The following is a 21824-nucleotide window of genomic DNA, read 5'->3' on the forward strand; positions in this document are numbered from 1 at the left end:
AAAATAAAGTCAATTATTATGAAAGAAGTTTAATAGTTTTATAATTAAAAAATAATATTTTAAATTATTTACTAATTAACATTTTAACACACATTTTACGTCTATAAATTATTTAATTCCTTTTATCGTACACTCACGTGTTTGAGTGTGTGTCTATTAATAAAAGGTTAAAATGTTGATTATGTCAAACTTTGTCTAAGTACAATGCTTAAACAATAATAAGTGAAAAAATGAATATAACTTGCAGTAAAATATATATGAATGATATTAAATAATATATTTTTAATAAATATTTGTTTTTTTATTAATTTAAATATTATTTTATAGATAATAGTGACAGATAGTGAATTATAAAGTAATATTTATTTTTTTAAAGATAAAATGTCGATATTTAAGTGTTGTGGACGTATTAATTAAATTAGAAATATAATTTAATAATTTGTGATATTATTAGATATAAATATTATAATAAAATAAAAATTAAATTTTAATTAATAAATAATACTAACAGAACTTGTAAAATAATATTTAATTTTTTGAATGGAATTTTTTTCCTGACCTTTTTACCCAGGCGTAAACACGGTAGTTATAATAATGAATGATAATACCAGAAAGTTAGAAACTAGGTTGCCCTTTCGAAAAAGGCATGCCACGTCTTCTTTCTCCGGTGGATAATAGGCTGGGAAAAGACTAAAGATACTGCAACTTGTTTAAATCAATGTTTTGTTTTTTTCATTTGTCACTGTCACCGTTACCACACTGTTATCGCGGATGCTATGCTATGTCAATTTTATGTTTATTATAGCTAACTAGGCGTTACGTGGTTTTTTTTATATGAAAAAAAAAACGAAAGATTATGAAAATATTAAAACCTTTAAAGATAGTAAGTCACGAATTTTTTTATATTTAATTTTAAATTTATCACGTCGCTTTTTACTCAATTCAATGTTATTCACATTACACCTCGATGCTTCTTTTAATTCTCTTTCAAAACTGAATTCTTCTCTTTCTCCGCACTCATCACGTATAGTCTGAGCGCAGCCACGCATTAAGCTAATTTCTTAAAGCCTCAACCTCAACATCTTCTACTTTTCTAGATTCTTCAACACACTTCTCTTTCCTTCTTTACAATTTTATGCAGTTTTCTTTATACCTACTCTCAATTACGATTTTTATCTCAAATCCTGATGTTTTGGTCTATTGTAGAGTTTATCTATGAGAAAAATGAGATGATCTATTGTGTTGGACAACAAATTTTGTTGTAGATTATTAAAAATAATATTTTAAAAATACTTAGGATATTAAATAGTACCATAGGAACCCCTCCCCGAAATTGTCAACTTCTTCCATTCAACTGTGTTTTTCCTTCTCCATAACTCTTCAAACTTGATTCATGTGTAGAACTTTAAAATATATATGTTTATGGATGCTTAAATATTTGGACACGTGTATCTGCAAGAAACTATATAATGTAAGGCTTTTAAAAGGATACATTTGAAACTCAACATTTAATTATTGATTTCAAAATAAATTTCTTTGGTGTTAAATTCTTTTTACTGCTATAATCTTTCTTTAACCATGAATCTGTGATTTTAATTTCTACTTGGCGTTATGTATGTTATTTGCTTTCAATATCCCTTTGGTAATTCTTTTATTCAGCATTAATGTTGATAGATCAGGATTAAGCCATCGCTACATCAATGGCGGCAATGGAATAGTGTACGATAATGATTCCAACCGCAATATTTTTCCTCCCAAAAAAATCGCAATATTTAAGAGTTTGAGTTATTGCTATCTTTAGAATATTCTTTTACTGCAGATTAAAATAACGTTATTCTTTGTATTATAAGCCTTTCTTTAAAATATTCTTTCACTGCAGGATAAGATGACGTTTTTTTTTGTATTATAAGTCTTTCTTTATCTGATGTAAAAAATGTATATGTAAAAGGTAGTCTGATGACAAAGTAAGATATTAATAAATGCTTATTTAATATTTAAAGTTAATCTTTTACTGTTCTTTTATAAACAATATTATGGGTTAATAGATTTTGTGAATCAGTTTTTATTTTAGTCATATAATTAAATAAATAATAATATAATTATTTATTTTAATTAATTTAATTATTCTTTAATCTAACTGATGAAGTACTCATCTTATTGAAGCTGAAAAGATATGTAAATTTATTCTTTTATCTTTAAGATTGACTGATATTCTATCTAATTTAATAATAAAAAAGAGTTAACTAATAAAATGACTTTTATAATTGTTAAAATTATTTTTATTTAAGAATTGTGTCTTATATTATAGATGAAGAGGTAGATACTATTATATATTTTTTTATATTTCATAAAAAATGTTCAAAAAATGCATCTTTCGTTTTCAAAACATACGAATCTTAACTAAGTTTATTATTTAATAAGTAAATAGATCAACAAAAACATTGTAAGGGACCTTGAAAATATTATTTTCAAATCCACACATGTACCTAGATAAAAAAAAATAAAAATGCACGGGTAGCATTTTAATACATGAACCAGACTCGTTCCTCATGGGTTAGGTAACTTAAATATGATATTGCTTCTTTTTTTTTAACAATGATTGTGATATTAACATATTAACGCGGAGGAAATTTTACTTTTAAACAATATTTATAAAAAACACAATATATAATGTAATTAAAAAATAATGAAAGTATCACAACTAGGTGGATTAATTAATAGAAATTGTTGTCCAGAGTAGAGTAGACTGGAACTCTACCTAGAACAATAAGTTAATCCACGCCCTCACGATCATTACGCTTGTATTTGCAAACCTATGTAGATATATTTTTATAGTCTAAGACCTATTTAATGTTTCTAAAAACAATGGTTTCTTCCTTTAATAGCATAATTCACATGACAACGAAAAAAGACGAGAAAAAAATAAATCATCGGGCATATGGCAATGGAAATTTTAATTTGTGAGATATAAGGGAGCACAAAGACATTCATCGAGACAAATGATTGGGTGTGAAAACAAAATGCAGTCAGGAGAGAAACAAGAGAGAAAAGAAATTACGTAGACAGCAAAAATTATTTAAATTGATAGTAAAACAAAAAAAAATATTTTAGTATAAATCAATTTTGTCCTCATAACAATTTATAATTTTATTGAAAACAAAAACCATTGGTATTCATTTTTTATTCCTTTATATCAATTCAGAAACAGTTATTCAGTGCACAATTTAATTGGTTGAGCCGCACCGCCCTTCAATCAGATGCAAGAAACAGTTATTCTTCGATATATACCAGTGGCTCACATAAACAGAAGTCACGTGCCACGCCACCGCTCTACAACTAAAGACACTAGAGCACCAAATCAGTTGGTTTTTGGTGTTCAGTATTTGATCGCTCGAAATTTCATTTGATTGATATTTTTTTACCTCAAAAGTTAGCATAAATTTGACTAGAAAGAAATTAATAACAAAATATGAATAATAATTCATCTTTTTATTTGATTGAAATTAACAAAATAAAATTTAAACCAGTTAAATAAGTATCATTATTGGAGATTAAGCGTCTATTACAAATTTGATTTAAATAAAATTTTGAAAATATTTATTTTATTAAAAATACATTTAAAATAAAAATGACAATAAATTTGATTAAAATTATTATTTTAGAAATATTACTTTTAATAAGAAATCTTAAAATAATAAATTTAAAATTGAAATCATAAGAAGCAGAAGGGGAAGAGTGTATGTGTTCTCACTCATACTAATGTACCTCACATTCACGTGACTCTGACCTATGCACTCAGACACCCTTTTGTCACGTTCTGCTCGCTTCTCGCTGCACTTGTAAAATGTAAAACGCCCTATTCCCATTCCTCGTAGCCTAGTCCATGAAATGGTTACCGAACACACACAAAAAACACAGTGTTTTAAAATCACTTGCCACACCAAAGTCTCTTATCGACCTTGATCTCAACTTCGTTCAACAATGCCGAAGAAGAAAAAGCAGTTGGCTTCGTTCATTCATCAACAGTTATTGCTGATACTGTTTCTGCTGTTGCTCGCGTCAGGTGCACTTGCCTCAAAACTCGCACGCCGTCATCTTCCGCCGTTAGTTTTCGCGGACGCCAGCGCCCTACTTGCGTTCAAAGTAAAAGCCGACGTGAACAAACACCTAGACTTCTCCCCAACCACGCGCGGCCTCCGGTTCTGCGCGTGGGAGGGCGTGGAATGTAACGGAGCCAAAGTGGTGCGTCTCGTGCTGCAAGGCTTAGATCTCGGAGGCGTTTGGGCTCCCAACACACTGTCACGTCTCGACCAACTCCGAGTCCTTAGTTTGCAAAACAACTCCCTCATCGGACCCATACCGGACCTCACCGGTCTCTTCAATCTCAAAAGTCTTTTTCTCGATAACAACCACTTCATCGGTTCCCTCCCTCCCTCACTCTTCATCCTTCACCGCCTTCGAACCTTGGATTTCTCTCACAATAACCTCACCGGATCAATCTCCACCGCTTTCACCAACCTTGACCGCCTTCACTGCCTCCGTCTTAGCTGGAACCACTTCAACGGTTCCATTCCTCCGTTTAACCAGTCTTCTCTCCGAATCTTTGACGTTTCCGGCAACAACCTCTCCGGCGCCATTCCGGTCACTCCCGCACTGTTCCGTTTTCAGGCTTCTTCCTTCGCTTTCAACCCTGGCCTCTGCGGCGAAATCATCCGCAAAGAATGCCGTCCAGCGGAGCCTTTCTTCGGACCTTCCTCGCCGCCAGCGGCGGGGCTCGGCCAGAGCGCGCAGGTCCACGGCGTCAACGGCTTGATCCGGCAGCCGTACGAGAAGAAGCGCCGCGACCGGAGGGCGATGATAATCGGATTCTCGGCCGGAGTATTCGTTCTGATAGTTTCGCTGGTGTGCTTCGCGGCGGCGGTGAGGAAGCAGAGGTGTCGGAGCAAGAAGGAAGGTTGTTCGGGGATGATGGCGTCGGATGCGGCGGCGACGGCGGAGGCAGCGGCGGTGATGCAGATGGAGTTGGAGAGGGAGTTGGAGGAGAAGGTGAAGAGGGCGGAGGTGGCGAAGAGTGGGAGTTTGGTATTCTGTGCGGGTGAGGCGCAGGTGTATACGCTGGAGCAGCTGATGAAGGGTTCTGCTGAGTTGTTAGGAAGAGGGTGTCTGGGAACTACTTACAAGGCAGTTTTGGATAACCGTCTAATTGTAACGGTGAAACGACTTGATGCAACGAAAATGGCTGCGCATGCGACTAAGGAAGTGTTCGAGAGACACATGGAAGCAGTGGGTGGGCTTCGACACCCCAATTTGATTGCACTTAGGGCATACTTTCAGGCCAAGCAAGAGAGACTCATTATCTATGATTTCCAGCCCAATGGCAGCCTCTTCTCCCTCATACACGGTACACACCCCTTCTCTCTTTCTTCATTCCCCGTTACTTACTGAGCTAGCGCCGATTCATTCCTACTCGCTGCACTCTACACTTAATTTATTTTCTATGCAAACTGTTAAGTTAATTGAAATTACAACAAAGTATTAATTAGGAGAAAGTTAGGACATAGGTGCTGACAGTGTTATTTCTTTATTAAAATAATTATTTTTAATTTATAATAATATTAAATATAAACATTTTATTAAAATAAAACTTTATTTTGATAATTGTTAAATTTAAAAACAAAATTAACTTTAGTTAGTGCATCTCATTGGTGTGATCAAAATAACGGTGGTGACTAGAATTCAGAAGACGGGATTTTTGGTGCGTGGAAAGTTTTTGGAATTCCCTTTTGCATGTGATTTTCACATTTGGATTTGATAGCGTTTGAGCTTTTCAATCAGCACCGAGAATCTTGCTGACGAGTGACTACATAGGTATTGCTTTTGTAAGTGTGTGGATTAAAGAATTATTTTAAGATGGGATGGGGAATTAATTAAACAAAACATGGGTCTAGTGACTAGTCTTACTAAATTGTCTGGTCCGTGTCGGATAGCGAGCTGTTTTATGGCACCTCCCTCCTTGGGACCTATATGTCTGAGGCTGATAGATGCTACTATTACTTGAGGACCGGTTTTTCCATTACTAGCAAATAGTTATAGCTGTAGTGCTTTTATTTTCACTTCGTCTTTACACTTTTAGGCATTGCCAGTTGGGGTTTGGATAGAGCTCTGTTAATTACTTTGCCAGACACTGCTCAATTCGGGACGGGTAGATCACGTTGAAAGGTAAACTTGGGCATTATTTTTTTTGGGGAAGAGGGGGGGGGGTTATGGTAGAACGAGCATTCAGAAGCCATTAAATTTGCATAGCCACTACAGCAGGATTCCGCACCATCGTGGGTAGGAGGTGGAACCCAAGGTGCTTGGTGCTTATAGTTTACCGATGGCCTATATCTAATTCTTTGTCCTTGTGGGGCCCTGCAATCCCTGCGCATGTACTGTTTAATTGTATTCCGTGATGAAATTTGTGAGTGTGATAAAGTGATTTAGTGAGACGCCGGTCTTGGGCTTCTCTAGATACGTACCAGACTGCATTGAATCAACTGCCACGAGTCCAACACCAGCTATTCTTCAATTTTCTTTCTTTGATGCTTTAGGTTTGATTGTTGCCTTTTATTTCTCATTATCCTCTTTCAAGATGAGTTACCAATACCCTACCTAAATGGAGTGATTCATACTCACACATATAATTAACTTCAGATTTATATATATATTTTCATTATATTTTCAAAAAAAATTATTTTAATCTCTTTTAACAAATTTTTTTTATTTTGATTCGTTTTTTTCTTAATTTTTTATAGCATAATTTAATAAAAATTAAACATATAGTGATCTCTTAATAGATTACATTAACGATAAAGATTAAAAAAAATCACAAAAATATAAAAAACCAAAACTAAAAGAATTCGTTAAGAAGGACTAAAACTTAAAATTTACTAAAATATATGAATAAACAATATTTAAACCCTAACTTTTACATATATTGAAGAACTAAAAACTTGATCCGTTGATAATTTCTAATTTGGTGCAGGTTCGAGATCAAGCAGGGCAAGGCCATTGCACTGGACATCATGCTTAAAAATAGCTGAGGACGTAGCACAAGGGCTGTCCTTCATACACCAGGCATGGAGACTGGTCCACGGCAATCTCAAGTCTTCCAATGTTCTCCTTGGACCTGATTTCGAGGCATGCCTCACTGACTACTGCCTGTCGGTGTTGACCCACCCAGCCATTTTTGATGAAGATGGCGATTCAGCAGCCTACAGGGCTCCAGAGACTCGAAACCCAAATCACCACCCAACCCACAAATCTGATGTTTATGCCTATGGGATTTTATTGCTAGAGCTTCTGACGGGGAAATATCCTTCCGAGCTTCCATTCTTGGTTCCTGGTGACATGTCCGGTTGGGTGAGGTCCATCAGGGATGACAATGGGGGTGATGACAGCCGAATGGACATGCTTCTTCAGGTGGCTACAACCTGCAGCTTGACCTCGCCTGAGCAGAGACCCACTATGTGGCAGGTCTTGAAGATGTTGCAGGAAATCAAAGATATTGTACTATTGGAGGATAGTAGTGAATTGGACCTACGCAGTAGTAATGCGATGCACTAATTTTTTTTGGTTTAATTATGTTATAAACGGTGGATAGAAGGACAAAAGAGTAGTGTTAAATGGGGTTAAAAAAATTAAGAAAGAAATTCATAAGTTATACTTTGTATTCCTTAAACAGACGTCACCATCTTGGTATTAACTTGATACAATGTGGGGTGCGCATAATTTTCTTTTTTGGGCTTGTGTCTATTGCTACTTGGGCTGTCCGAAAGTAAACTTTGGAGGGTAGATTTTGATTATTTTTTAAAAAATCTTAATTGAGCTTGCGCTGTCCAGTGCTGATTCAGTCAGTCCCCAACCTGATTATATTTTAAAAACTATCCGTTTTCGTCAAATGAACAGATATGTAGCTAATGTATCCATGTTCATTTTCACACTCTCTCTCTACACACGGGTGCGCACACAAACATATTTACATCTTTGCGTGTGATTATAAAGTTGAGTTAGAATAAAATTTAATTTTGTGGGATTAGTTTTCCTTAAAAGTCAATTTAAAACAACGTGATTTATGTTTGTAAATTTTTACTTTCAAGTAAATTTGTAGTAAAATTTAGTATAAGTTTTTTAAACTTAGTTGCAAAAATTACAATTTATCACACTAATTCAAATTTTGATAAAAGCATCCTAATAATTTTTTTTATAGAATTATGTTACAATAAGATAAATGTGATTTTGTAGTGATTTAATGTACACAAAAACATGCACTTGGTTTCACTCCATTTTTGTTGTCAGAATTTGATTTTCTCTGTTTAGCTTGAAAGATTATCGTTATCACCCCTAGGCAATTAGTGTATATTATGATTATTTTTAACTCGCGTGAGCTAGTCTTATTACAGTACGGATGTTCTTTAACTCAGGTGAGATTCTCTCAAGAAGAATTTGTGTGCTGCAATCCATCATATAACTTGTTATTTTAGTTTTAAGATGAAAACTAACATAATATTAGAGCTTATAGTCTATTTCCATTGTTTCTACATCTCCCAGTTAATAAGGTCACGCGTGTTAAAAAGTAGCCGAAGTATCTATGCTGCTCACCCGTCTGCAAGGTTGTTCTACGTTCTTGTAGGAATGGGCGGAAGCGAATATTCTGTGTCTATATGATCGGGCAAAAGAATTTGAGTAAAACACATGAGTACAGCAAAGTGGCCCTTGGTAGGAGGCCTAAATACATATTTGCAAGTCCTGTGAAGCACATTAGGCATAAACGAAATAAATTCTTTTTAGCTCCTTTTAGATTCTTTAGCATTATAAAATAGAAGACATGAACATATATAGCTTTTTTACTCAGAGAGGCCATTAGGAGGCCTGAGAGGACATGAGACGAGCTGTTATTATTATTATTATACAATCTGTAAGGTAGTATATCTTTCAATAAAATAGCCAATGTTCTTTACACACAAGAAGCCCTAGAGTACTAAAAACAACCTAAAGGAGAATTTCCCTATGTTGTGTGACAAATACTACAGTAAATAACCTATGAACAAAAAACAATTGGCTTAAACACAATAGGACCGTAAGAACTTGCAATAAGGAATAGAAGACCCTAAATACACATTTCCAAGACTTCACTAAAGAATATGTACTTTGTTTCTCCTAGTGCTGGTATGAACAGACAACTTTTTCAAAGATAATTTGTCTGTCCAGAATCTACGAATGTCTTCAAGCAAGCAATATCTTTGTTTTCATTATTTGGGTGCCTCTGTCCAAACATTACATTGCAGCATATTCCCAAGATGCTCCAAATGCAGTAGTTATGGCAAAATTTCCAAGATCTGGACAGCGTTATTCAAGACTGACACGTATATACATTTCAACCCATTATATTACACTGTTGCAAGAAACGACGAATGTCAGATCAACGGATCTTGACAAAAGTAAAATAAGAAGAAAGTATTACTTCGAGTCATACAAAGATAAAAATTTGCACAGAAATAGATAAAAATGAACAAGATAAAGTGCGATTATAAATTCATTCAAAGGATAGCGGAGGACATAATTTTGCAAGATCATATGCATGGCATGAAATTTTTATTAAAGATTTAAATTAGTAAAGGGTTACTACCTGCACGTAGTGCTCTGTTATTTCCAACGCCATGTGTCTAGGATAAGTTTTTGTGGGTCGAAAAATAATGACCCACATCAACTGGACAGATCATAAAAGATCACCCGATATGTAGCAAAGCCTGTGAGCGTGATCTTGTTCTCATGATCGTCTCATCGTTGTGTCGAATCCATTCTGAAAGTTTCCATGGTTTCTGCCACTTCCATTTGAATTGTAGTAGCCACTGATGATGACTTCTTTTCCACCTCCATAACTTGCCAGAAGTTTGTCCTACAATTGCTAGTTTTTTCATTGACAGCTGCCCGATGGGTATCATCTGCATTAACAGAAAATTCACAACCGTATCCAATAAAAAACATAAACCGATTTCATATAAAAAAAGATCAACTTACCCTTCTACCCTGATCGGCAAATGCTGCTGATTCCTTCACTGAGCCATTAGCAACCCCTGGTGTATATTTTAGCTGTTTTGGTACTGGCATAGACACTGGAGATAAGGGTCCTTTCATGTCTTCAGCGTGTTGTTTCAATGTATTTGGAGAGTTTACCTGTTGACATTGAGTGGTAAGTTAACTAATAACGACGGAAGCAAAAACCTGAAAATTAGTTATTTGTTTCAAACGCTAGTCGATTTTAGCTTGAATCTAGTCAAGAACCATCATATCCTAAATCCAAATGTTGCAGACTATTCACAGCCCAGGAAAAGTACTAAAAATCAATTGTTAAGCTGCCAAAGTATAAAGTTCCAGCATCTGTCTTCCTAATCATAGGCTTCTTAGCATATAATTCTTCCCAAATAACAATAATCTTACGGAAGCTGACGTAGCCAATGTGGTTGCAACAGCTTGTTCTCTCACTTTTAGCTCTTTCTCAGCTTCTTTTCTCTTCATCTCACTTTGCCGTAATAGACTGACAAGTTCTTTGATTTGATCTTTCATTTCCCTGATCTCCATGTCCTTCTCCCAGAGTTGGCACCTGTTGTTAAGATAGGAACTCATACTTCAAATTTCATCGGTATACAGTAACATATGCCAATGCCACTATAAAAAAAAAAAATACTTTATTTTATACAGGAATTCTGCATGACCTTTTTTAATGTCATATATTCCTCTTGATATCATACATTTGTGCTTGTTTGTGTTCAATCAACAAATTGTTCAGTTAGCTTATTTCTAGAGTATTAAAAAAGACACAGCTAATAAAAGAGAGAAAAGGTCCAGATCAAAGAAGGCGGCACCTGGCATCTGCGGCAGAATTAAACATATATTGAAGCAAATTCTTGGCTTCTCCCATTGAGCGCAACTGATTCCAGCGTCCACGATTGGTGAAGGCTCGTTCTCGTTCTTCTGCCTCTGAAAGCTGAGAAGCCATGGCCACAAGTGAATTAGATGATATGCTCAGCATGTTCTCAAGTGAAGCTATTCTGGCCATTCTTGCATTTGGGGACAAGGAGGATGCCCTGAGAAAGACAAGTTTTAAAAGCAACCCATTAAAGTAGATGTTACCCTTAGTATATTTCCACATATTATTTCATAGATCCAATATTTTTGAAAAGTGAAGAGGTGGGCATGGGGCATTTGCAAATTAAATTAGATTTATTAAAAAAAAAACCTGGCAAATCCATTCTTTCTTGGAGGACTGAGACCCTTGGCAGCAAACTCATTTACTTGTTTCAGCATGGCTAACTCCTCTGCAAGGGCAGCTCGCCTGACGATTATACAATAAAATTAAATACTGTAATAGAACAATCAGTAACAAAAATAAGTAGTGAGCATGTGTTACGTACACTTGGCTTTGTTTCTCATACTCAAAACGAACTTCATGCTCTTTAACCATGACTTCTAGTTCATGATCAAGCCACCGTTGTAAAGACTTCTCATGGCTCTAAAAATGAAACACAAAAACTTATCACATGAATAGCAAAGGAAATCTAAGAAGAAAAAGGAGAGTTCATTACCTGCCCATTTGTGCCACTTCCATTCATTGTAACTGGAAGATGAAAAAGAATATTAATATTAAGCAACATAAAAGAGCACATGCCATGTACTATCATGCTAACAGTGCTTTTGATTTTTAAGACATTCTAGAACATCCATTTATAATGCTCTTATTTACTAAAACCTAACTATTCATTATCTCAGACTCATACAAGTGAAAACATAAATTAATAAAAATGAGCATCTACTGTCTAAGACTCTCAAGAATTGAATATTGTCCACATAAAACAAATCGTACCTAAAGTGTCTCGGCTGGAAGTTTTACGGGCTTCTAACAACTCCTTTAACCTCTTGGTGGCCAAGGCAGCTTCTTCAGTTTTTCTTTGAAGGACCTGAAAGTTATACTCATTTATTTAACACAAGCAGTTATTCGTGTACCAGCCATAATAACCACAATAGTCAACATTAACATCAAGTGTCGGCTCTGTGAATCTTTCCTTTTATCCTGTTAAGAATTGTTCACATTGAGTAGAAAAATACATGTATTCACTGCATGTCTGTTTGATTCTACCTCTTGAGATCACAAAATAAAAAAATGTTTTATTTAACTTGGAAAGAAGAACTGATTTTCTGCATGTTTGACATTATCTGGAGGACATATGCCAATTATACATGAGGGAATATTAATCTCTAAGAATGTCTAGATGACTTATAACCAAGTAGAAACAATTTCAAAATGCATTAATTCAACTTCATTTTCTAAACATTGTTTAAATATTTGTTCAGTGGTGCTATGTGCACATGCGGTACAACTGTTTCCTGAAATTTTGCTGAAGTCATCGATCTCACACATGTAGTCTATCTTGAATAATGTTTTGCACGTAGCCAAGCATTGCCGATTAAATTAACTGAACTGATACCATGCAACAGTGATTTGGCAAGCTCAGCAAGTTATCCCATACAACACCGTTTTAGTTGCCTTTAAATTGAACCATATCATACATTTTAGGCTTCTAGAATCAAGAGCGCATCCCATTAGAACCAAATTTCTTTACTTTTTATTAATAAAACCTCAAAAGTATAATGAAAAGGCACACCATAGTATCTCCATGTCTGTGTCACAGTAATTAACACATACTACATACAAAAAGTTCCCTAGCACTCTGACAAAAAGAAGCCCCTGGGTAACGGCAAAAATAACCATACCACAATTTCCTCAGTCTTTATTATTTATCCCAAATGTAGAACAAATCAACATTCTTGTGAATTATTCTTAATAATTTGACTCAAACAATTTTTTTGAGGTCAAAGTTCAAACAAAGTAAACCTATTGCTGAAATAAAAAGTAGGCATACTTTTTAGATACTTGCAGGAGTATCTGCTGCAGGGAAATCTATGAATAAAAGATTAAAATGACTCCAATTCACCAATAACAAACAAAAACTCAATTGCATATGGCTTATAAAATTAATTTTACAAAGTATCTAAAGCCAGATTATTAAGTAAAACACATAATAGCCATCAAACAACTTTGGAAATATTTACCATTTTCTGGCGCTGATTTAACGCTTGCAGCTTGTGTCTTTCATACTCATTTCTTCTTCCCTCTTTCCTTAACTGTTTTTGCAATTGCGAGGTGATCAGTTACCACAGTAAAAGTAAATGTAAATTCAAGTGAAAAATGACACGCAAGCTGATTCCTTTGCAAGCTTTGGAGCAGTCAGGACTCAACTTTAAATCATACATGCATCAATGTTTAATATTTACCAAAAAACATTAAATTGATATTGAACCAATTATTTCGTTTTGGAAAAAAAAAAAAAAACAAAACTAATTGGTGAACTTTCAGCATCTTAAGATGTCTTTTAGAAGTAGCATGAACAAATTCAATAAAATAACAAAAGAAGAAACTTGACATACCTGCAACAGCTCTTTCTCTCTAGAAGCTTTCCACTGTCGAAACTGTTCAGCCTCTTGTTTTATCCTTTGCTGCAATTGTACCTGCAACATTATTCAGGTTATAACGGAGAGAGTATATAAAGTGATTTTACAATCATGGATTTGAAGATATTCAATGGTCGACCTTTTGTGCCTTTATACACTGTATTTCATCTTGTAGTCTCTTTGCTGCTTCATCACTTTTTTGCTTTTGCTTCAGAAGCTGCACCTGATTCTCTTGCTTCTTCTTCAGATCCAGAATCTAGCATGTATCATTTTTTTGTAATTTAGAATATCTTCCAATTTAAATCTTGGAAATGGAAAATAAATTTTAATGTGCATACGAAAAATTGTTATTCGACATCACCTGTGATTCAAGTGCTTTCAATTTGTGGGCATGGATATCCTCCAATTTCTGCGTTTGTCCATCAGAATTGGCAGCAAGATTTTCAACTTCAGCCAAAAGCGAATCTCTCTCTTGCTGCATTCATAAACCAGGTGAATACATTAATATTAATTTTCTCATTGTGTGGAAATAAATCTGCATAACTTCTATTAAACCTGCACTGCTCTCTTCTCATCCTCCAATTCCATTATCTTTTTTCCAAAGTGCTGCTTGAGTACTTCAGCATCAGATATTCCAAAAAGCTTCATCTCAGACTGCACAGACATCAATCCCAAAATGTAAATTAATAAAATATGAGACCGGAGAACATACTGAAGACACTTCTAAAAGAGTCAAACTATAATATTTTCTAATTTTCCAATAATGCTGGCAGACAATCACTCTGCTGGTTTAGTTCTTTTGCTTTTGTTGTCTTCTTAAATGATTAAATTCCCATGTGATGAACAATCTGATACTTTTCAGTAGTGTAACAGCCTTACTAAGCTAAGTGCCTATGTTATAAAGAAAATGGATTAAAGTGAAACACAATCATTTACTATGGTAAATTGGACACCATAGCAAGCATCAGAAATAGAATTTTCAGTAAGGTTGATGAAATTATAGAACAGAAGTTGCTGGTGGTTAGGTTGATTTGAATGAACTTCTTATTCATGCATAATATGTCAAGAATATGTATCTAATTTTACATATATACTGCAATAACCTCTTTCTGCTGCAAGCGTTTATTCAATTCATGTAACTCTCTATCCATACTATTTTGCAGAAGTGTGTGCTCCCACTCTTTTGTTACTTCTTCAATTTCCCTTGAATCACCTGCTAAAATTGGCAGTTAGTACCCTGAATCATTGAACTTTTAATTACACTTGAATAAATAGGGGTAGAGAAAGAGAAAGAAAAAGGACTGAGCAAGGGCATGTTTGGCTGAAGCGGCTTACCTGCTGTTTCATTCAATGGATAATCAGCCTCTACGATGGGTAAGCTCCTCTTTACTGCATCAGCCTTCACAATGCATGTGCTCCCGTCCTGAAAAACAAAGTTTTAAAGCTCGCGTACATAAATCATCAAGCTGATATCCTGAACTCCCTTAAATAACTGGAATGTAATACCAAGATGAGATGAAAGGACAAAAATAAGCATCAAAACAGTATCTGAGAAAAACATTCTAAAGTCAAAGAAGAATATTAAGTGAAAGTAAGAAACATACATAAGCATCCTTTTCACTTTGTTCTACGACAGAGCATCTGCTACGGTATTCATGAAGTTCACGGCAAAGATCGTCATTAGCAGCTTCCAGCCAAGCAATCCTTTCTTTAAGGACCTACATAATCAGTTATGAGATGATTATATATTTATGATGAATATAGACCATTTCAATTTATGTACTTAAAGTAGATCATATTACATTAGAATTTTCTATAAAATAAGAGATACGAGCACAATTGAGGTTAGAACATCTTTCCTTTGAATAGCTAACACTGTAATGAGTATTGATTATCATCCAACCATGCACAACAACAGTAAACTAATTAATGCATTGCTTCCACTGACCTATGATAGGAAGTATATTAAAGTAATCAAGACATCACTTAAGGTTCAAGGAGCCAACTACCTGAACTTCCTCCGAAGAGCCACCGGCACGGGCACAAAGTTCTGCCTGCAAATACTCCAGTTGTTGTCGCATTTTTAGCATCTCATTGGACATGGGATCTCTATTGATCTACATAAGAATAAACAAAAGAGGACATTTTAATGATTATCAAAACAAAATTATCTTGATTTTGCCAAATGAAAGATAGTGGAAAAATTATGCCGATACTTACAACAGGCTTATTTTGGATATTGCGAGCACGATTTGCGTATTTCAAAGTGTTAAGGGTTTCCTCAGCATTAATATCAGCAGGACTTATGCAGGCTGAAAACAAATCAATGGAAGAAGAAAAAAAAAATTTCAAAAACATCTTGTCTTAGAAGATTAAAAAATGAACTAGAACCACAGCTTTCTAATCTTTGAGATCAATAATTTAATACCAGAGAAGTAGCAAGAATTTAAAATCTGCTGAAAAATAATGTATTTTTAGAGTAGGGGAAAAGTTTGAGACCGTAAAATACAAAATCAAGAATTACTTCATTGTTATGGCATTTCTTTATACATTTCTAACATTACAAGCCACCCTTGTACTTCTTCCCATTAGCAAGACACAATTTTTTTCATGAATGTGAACATTAAAAGAGCTGAAAGGGATTTTAAAAATCTGATTTGTAACTTGAGCTCCATGCTGAAGATTAGAAACGTTTATTTGAAGCTGAGGTCCACTAATAGGATGCAAAAAAATAAAATTTATTGGAATACACGAAAGAGAAACAACCGACCTATCATGACAGTTCTACTGTTACCTCCAAGTGAATCCTGCAAAATCATTTCACTTTCATCTATAAATATAGAATACTATAAAAGTAATTAAACTAAAAAAATTCAAAGAAATAAAAATTGAATACAACTATTTCATACACATGTATCCTGTTTATTTTGTCTTCTTTTATTAGCAATAATTATTTTTCATCTAAGCAATTGTAGATTTCCAGTTAAGAATGATCCAGATCAACATAGGTAAGATTTTGTGATACAAAGGATATGTTCATAGCATAAAACATCCTGATAATATAAGAGCTTCCTACAAATTTATATGTTGATGAATTTGATGTAAAAAGATATAGATTGCACACTGTTTCTTCTCCAAATGAAAAACCTTCAACATTATAATAAAGGAAAGTCCATGCTGCAAAAAGGAAGCTAAATAAAAAGTTATGAAACCTGCAAAAGCCTAGTAAGTTTACTGTCCCTATATGGAACATGAACGCCTTCCTTTCGCTTCTTTTCATCACCAAGTGCACTAATAACATTACCAAGCGCTAGAAGACCTTTGTTAATGTGAACTCCTGTTTGAAAGATTAAATGACTAGTGAATATGTACTGTCAAAAGCATGCTCAGAAAATAAAAGTGAAAAACGTCCCAAACTAACCTTCCTTGAAACGCAGACCATCAGACCCTGTTCTTTTAGCTCTTTCCGATCCAGCAAGATCTACTAAGTGCAACTTGGCACAAAGATACTCTTCATTCATGGTATCATTTAAACAGCTATCACTAGGATTGCTGAGCTTCCTCATTTGTTCTAATGTGATGGTGAAGATGGCATGAGATCGGCTAGTTGGACACATAATAGAAGAAGAATAAGTAACAAAACTCCAGCAGAATAAACAGTAACGCCAGTTTGAGGCACAAATTTTTAATCATGGATCGGTACCAGCAAGTAAATTGCCCTAAGATTAATTGCAAAGATCATCAGACGTCTAGCAAAATTGCAATCATTCTTGCAGTTATAAAAGATACGTGTGTTTCATAAATCCAAAAAATTTCATACATAGCTTATTTTAAAGAATATAACCTTATCTCAGTCTTATTGCTTGATGCTTGAACTGCCAGTGCAGTTTAAAACAGAGACGTTAAAGGCAAACAATATCCAATTTTGTCAGTTAATTATTGATTTATTATCTGAATTTTATGTAGCACAGATCTTTCACTAATCGTATCTTGCAGTTTTATGTTATTCAAAAGTAGTTTTTGAATCTAAAAATTTGATGAAAAATATTTCACAAATAAAAAAACTAATTTGTGCAGTTCAAAGAAGAGAAGAAAAATGCATTATCAACCTGGATTGGTTGTTCATATTTGTGCTCCCAGTTGCTCTGCTCAATGATCCTTGTTCCAGGCAGGCAGCCATTTCTTTTAGTGTTGCTACACTGACTTCAGTAGATCCTGCAAGAGTAATGACACCATTTGACGTCTCACGAATTTGAATTGGTGGCTTCCCGGGCGAGGTCATTTTTCCTGCATGTCCATTTGCAGTTTCTGGTTTGCTCACGGAGGACGGATCCAGCAAGTCTCTTACTTCTTCTTTAAGAATCTTTTCACAATTAAATGTTGTTGTCAGATACTTTATCTAAACAACTTTGCACACATTAACTCTATCAGTTTCAAATATTAAGCACACTTAAATTACAAAAATATGTTGTAAACACCAAACAGTAACAAAGCTTATCAGCAGACCTCAATAAAGGAAACATGCAACTGAAAATTGATTTGGTGCTTTAAGGTTCCAATTTTGCCAAACAAAACATTCATAACTTGGGGTATTATTCCTGTTTGGAAACCATCTTTAAAGCCAGTTCCCATTGTGTAAGTTTTCCCAGAACCTGTCTGCAAGGGAGGGGAAGTGTCAAATGCAAAGAGACCGGTGCAGTGACATGTAACTTCTGTTTCCTATAGCAGTAACCATACCTGACCATAAGCGAGAACAGTAGCATTATATCCTTGGAACAAACCATCAACAAGGGGAGCAACACATTCTTCAAACATGGCACTTGAGGGAGAACCCGTGCTTCCATAAACATGATCAAATGTAAAGGAATGGGCGCCAATTTGTACCTGTATTACAGTAACAGTGACGATTAGCACATGATTCCCCAGCAAAATTTTTAGCTACTTAATAAAGGATGCTATCATTGGGTGCATTTCGATTTAGGTGTCCCGATGACTTAAAATAAACCATAAGCAATCGGCACCCATGCAACTGCAAGCAAATTACATGAAAATATATGCCGAGTGCCAACTCTCTTGAAAAAATGAGAATCACTAACAGATTTCAATAGGAGATAAAAGGCACATGCAGAAATATTTAGCGTGATGAATTTATAAAGAATAAATTATGAACTACTATTACAGAAATCTGCCGAGAAAACCTGACTTGATACAGCAGTAGAATTTTCCCATAAGGAACTGAAAAACACGAAACCCAAAAATAATGCAACAAGCAATTGAACCAAAGTCCGGATGACAACAAGAAATTAAAGAGCTACTTTCATTTACTGAGACTTCCTAGTTAATTATTATGTTCAATTGGTGTGCCTTTGTGCAACCTCCAAAATTAAATAATTATTTTCATTTATAAATGAATTTTTGTATGAAACTTATTCGGAATTATTGGTGAATATATAGATATAGACTGTTCTAAACACTGCACTAGAGTACTCGGGGGCTATGATCCCAAGAGACAAAAGCGAAATTACAAGAGCAGATAAAGGCCTTCCTCTCCTCCCTATGTTGAAAATTCGATAGGAAGAATAGCCTCTTTTTCCCCAAAATAACGTTTGAGAAACTTACGAGTCAAGCCTACAATGATATGAGCCAGAAATAGACACCAGTCAAATATCCCAATTAGGTAAGTATCAGATCGTAAAAGCGGTTCCAAACTCTATCTATAGTTTTCGAAGACGAAAGTTAGTTACGTAAGCATTTTCGGATCCAGATCTTCCACACGAGACTATAAGTCAGAATAGGAAATAGCTAGCTAGAATGCGGGACTGAAACATTGTCGAGAGTCAACGACAATGCGCTTCAGCTTTCACATTGGACTAGAGAATCAATGAATGAATGAACGACATGGTTGAGTTGAGAGTAAGTGAACCTGCGGCTTCCCAGCGAAGACGGTGACACAATCTTTGCAGCCTTGAAGCTTCTCGTCGGCGATGAGTGGCCGCACATGGACCGCAACCTTCACGCAGCAATCTTCCCCTGCTTCCATGGGGAAGCAGCTAACTAACAGAGCGACACAGAGAGAGAGCGGATTATAGGCAGAGAGAGAGAGAGAGAGAGAGAGATCAATTCGCTTGGAGAAGAAGCTGAAACCGAGAGAGCCTCCGACAATGCTAGAGAGAGAAAGTGATATAATTAAAAATGGTGAGAGAGAGCGTGTGAAAGAAAAGGGTAGTTGTGGAAACGGAGGGGTCTCATAAGCAAGCTGCACCAAGTAACTGTAAGAACAACAACCACTATCATTTTCCCTTCACCTTCACTGCATTGTGGTCGCGTGCTTTCAACCTCTTCTCACATTCTTTCCCAATTTGCCCTCCCTTGTACACCTCTATGGACTCTCACATCAAAGGTTCTTCTATTCGCTTCCTACCGTGTTTACTATTTTACCCCTAACCTCGTTTGCTTAAGGGGAATTATTTTTTATTTGTTTATTTCTCAAAAAGTTAGAAAAGAGAAAAAAGTGATAAATATTCGACGTGGACGTGGATCTCTGGTCCAAAATTTACAAAGGGCTCAATAATTTCACCTTATTTTGTGACGAAAAAAAATGGTGTTGAAAGAAATAAAGCTAGTGAAAGGCAAAGGAGAGAAGAAGGGCGGGGCTTGAAAAAGTGCAAGTTCGAGAAAATGAAACAAACCTAACGTAATCTAGTTGGGATGTAGGTTTGAGAACAAAGGCAGGAAAAGGAATACCACAACGCACAAAGCCACGTGACGCGGAACCATATACAGACACCATTATGGAGAGAAAGAGGGAGCTTTGCGTCTTTGACGGTACCCAGTCATCATCACTTGACGTCCACATTTCACAGGTGCCATAGTATACTTGTTCTTTTGTTTCTGTGACACCTCGTTTGCATGTCTGCACATATAGGGGGAATACACTTTTGGTTTTTAACTTCTTATCCTCAATGCATTTATGGCTCATATCTTGCACAAATACTACTGACGCATGTGTACATATTAGAAAAATAAATTCGTATCATCTCGTATTTTTAAATAATATGATGAGATGAGGATGGGCATGATGAAAATAAAGAAAATATATCCAAAGAGTTAGCATAAATTGATTAGGCAGAGAGGGGATATGAAAAAGAAAAACAGAAAAGATATTTATATATATAAAAAAAAAAGTAGTATAGTAATAAAAAAGAGAATAGAGGAGATAGGTTGGATTTGGATAACCGGAGGAAAGCAATGGGAGTGAAAAAAAGAAAGGAGAGCTACGAATTGGGGACATACAGCTGAGGCGGAGTCCTACCTCATATGGTGGGGCCCATTAGTTCATTTGGTCAGAGTGTGACAGTCCCCACAATCTGTGGCAGTGGCAGCTCATAAATTCATCTTTGTAGTATGCTACTTTAAGCATGCTGTCACCCTTCCCTGTCAGTGTCAACCTTCGTATATGTCTACCTGTGAAACCAGCTCATTTTTTCATCCTTATTCTCTACACGTAACAATCAATAATTTAAACCTTTTCAAATCAACAATTACCAACAACATAAAAATCCCAACGGTCCTGTCACCGACCAATCAATTTTGTGTTACGCATATATATAAAATACTTGTTTGAATTACTGAATATATAGTTGGCTTAATGAATTCTTTAATAATTATTTATTAAAATAAAATAAAAAATAAATATATTTTTTATTTGAAGTAAATATTTGTTATTACAGATTATGTTTTATATTTAAATGAAATAAAATTATATTTTTATTTTTAATTTATTTATTTTATCTGAAATAGAGACTAAATTAATCAAAATATAACATATATTATGTGTTTCGTATATACTAAAAATAAAAAATGAAAATAAAAATAAAAATTTAAGTTTATAGTTATATAGAGACATACATGGGCCCAATTATAGGAGGGAGAAAAAAAAAATTTGTTAGTAGAAAGAGAAAAAAAAAATTTGTGCTATGTGAAAGGTAGTAGAGTCATGAAAAAATATTAAATAAAATTTGTGTTAAAAAGAGAGAAAAATAAATAAATTGTGTTAATAAGAAGAAAGAAAAAAATAATTCATTTATTAAAAAAACATAGTGAATACATTTATTTTTTTTTATATTTTTTTTTATTTTTTATTTTACTAATATAATTTATTTATTTTTCTTTCTTCTTATTACTAATTTTATTTAATATCTTTTCATGACTTTATACTTTTCACACATCACAATTCATTTATTTATTTTTTATTATAAAAAATTATTTATTTTTCT

General features: G+C 34.6%; 2 protein-coding genes across 2 annotated transcripts; one reads left to right on the top strand and one right to left on the bottom strand.

Moving 5' to 3' along the window:
* Nucleotides 1-3895: 3895 nt before the first annotated feature.
* On the top strand, nt 3896-7725 carry LOC113864559 (probable inactive receptor kinase At5g67200). Its single transcript, XM_027498409.1, has 2 exons — nt 3896-5401; nt 7025-7725. The coding sequence occupies exons 1-2, from the start codon at nt 3982-3984 to the stop codon at nt 7603-7605; spliced, it is 2001 nt and encodes a 666-aa protein (XP_027354210.1). The 5' UTR covers nt 3896-3981; the 3' UTR covers nt 7606-7725.
* Nucleotides 7726-8888: 1163 nt separating this feature from the next.
* On the bottom strand, nt 8889-19844 carry LOC113864788 (kinesin-like protein KIN-4A). Its single transcript, XM_027498900.1, has 26 exons — nt 19472-19844; nt 18286-18432; nt 18055-18204; nt 17658-17911; nt 16970-17151; nt 16761-16885; nt 16319-16355; nt 15769-15860; nt 15558-15665; nt 15153-15266; nt 14884-14971; nt 14652-14761; nt 14104-14202; nt 13910-14023; nt 13688-13804; nt 13525-13605; nt 13150-13221; nt 11903-11996; nt 11625-11656; nt 11454-11551; nt 11279-11374; nt 10905-11126; nt 10480-10642; nt 10060-10215; nt 9668-9983; nt 8889-9433 (listed from the first exon to the last, which is right to left on the bottom strand). Exons 1-25 carry the CDS (start codon nt 19586-19588, stop codon nt 9768-9770), a joined length of 3084 nt encoding a protein of 1027 aa, XP_027354701.1. The 5' UTR covers nt 19589-19844; the 3' UTR covers nt 8889-9433; nt 9668-9767.
* Between the last annotated feature and the right edge of the window lie 1980 nt (nt 19845-21824).

The sequence above is a fragment of the Abrus precatorius genome, unplaced genomic scaffold (assembly GCF_003935025.1).
Source record: "Abrus precatorius isolate BTA unplaced genomic scaffold, Abrus_2018 Scaffold4, whole genome shotgun sequence".
Lineage (NCBI taxonomy): Eukaryota > Viridiplantae > Streptophyta > Magnoliopsida > Fabales > Fabaceae > Abrus > Abrus precatorius.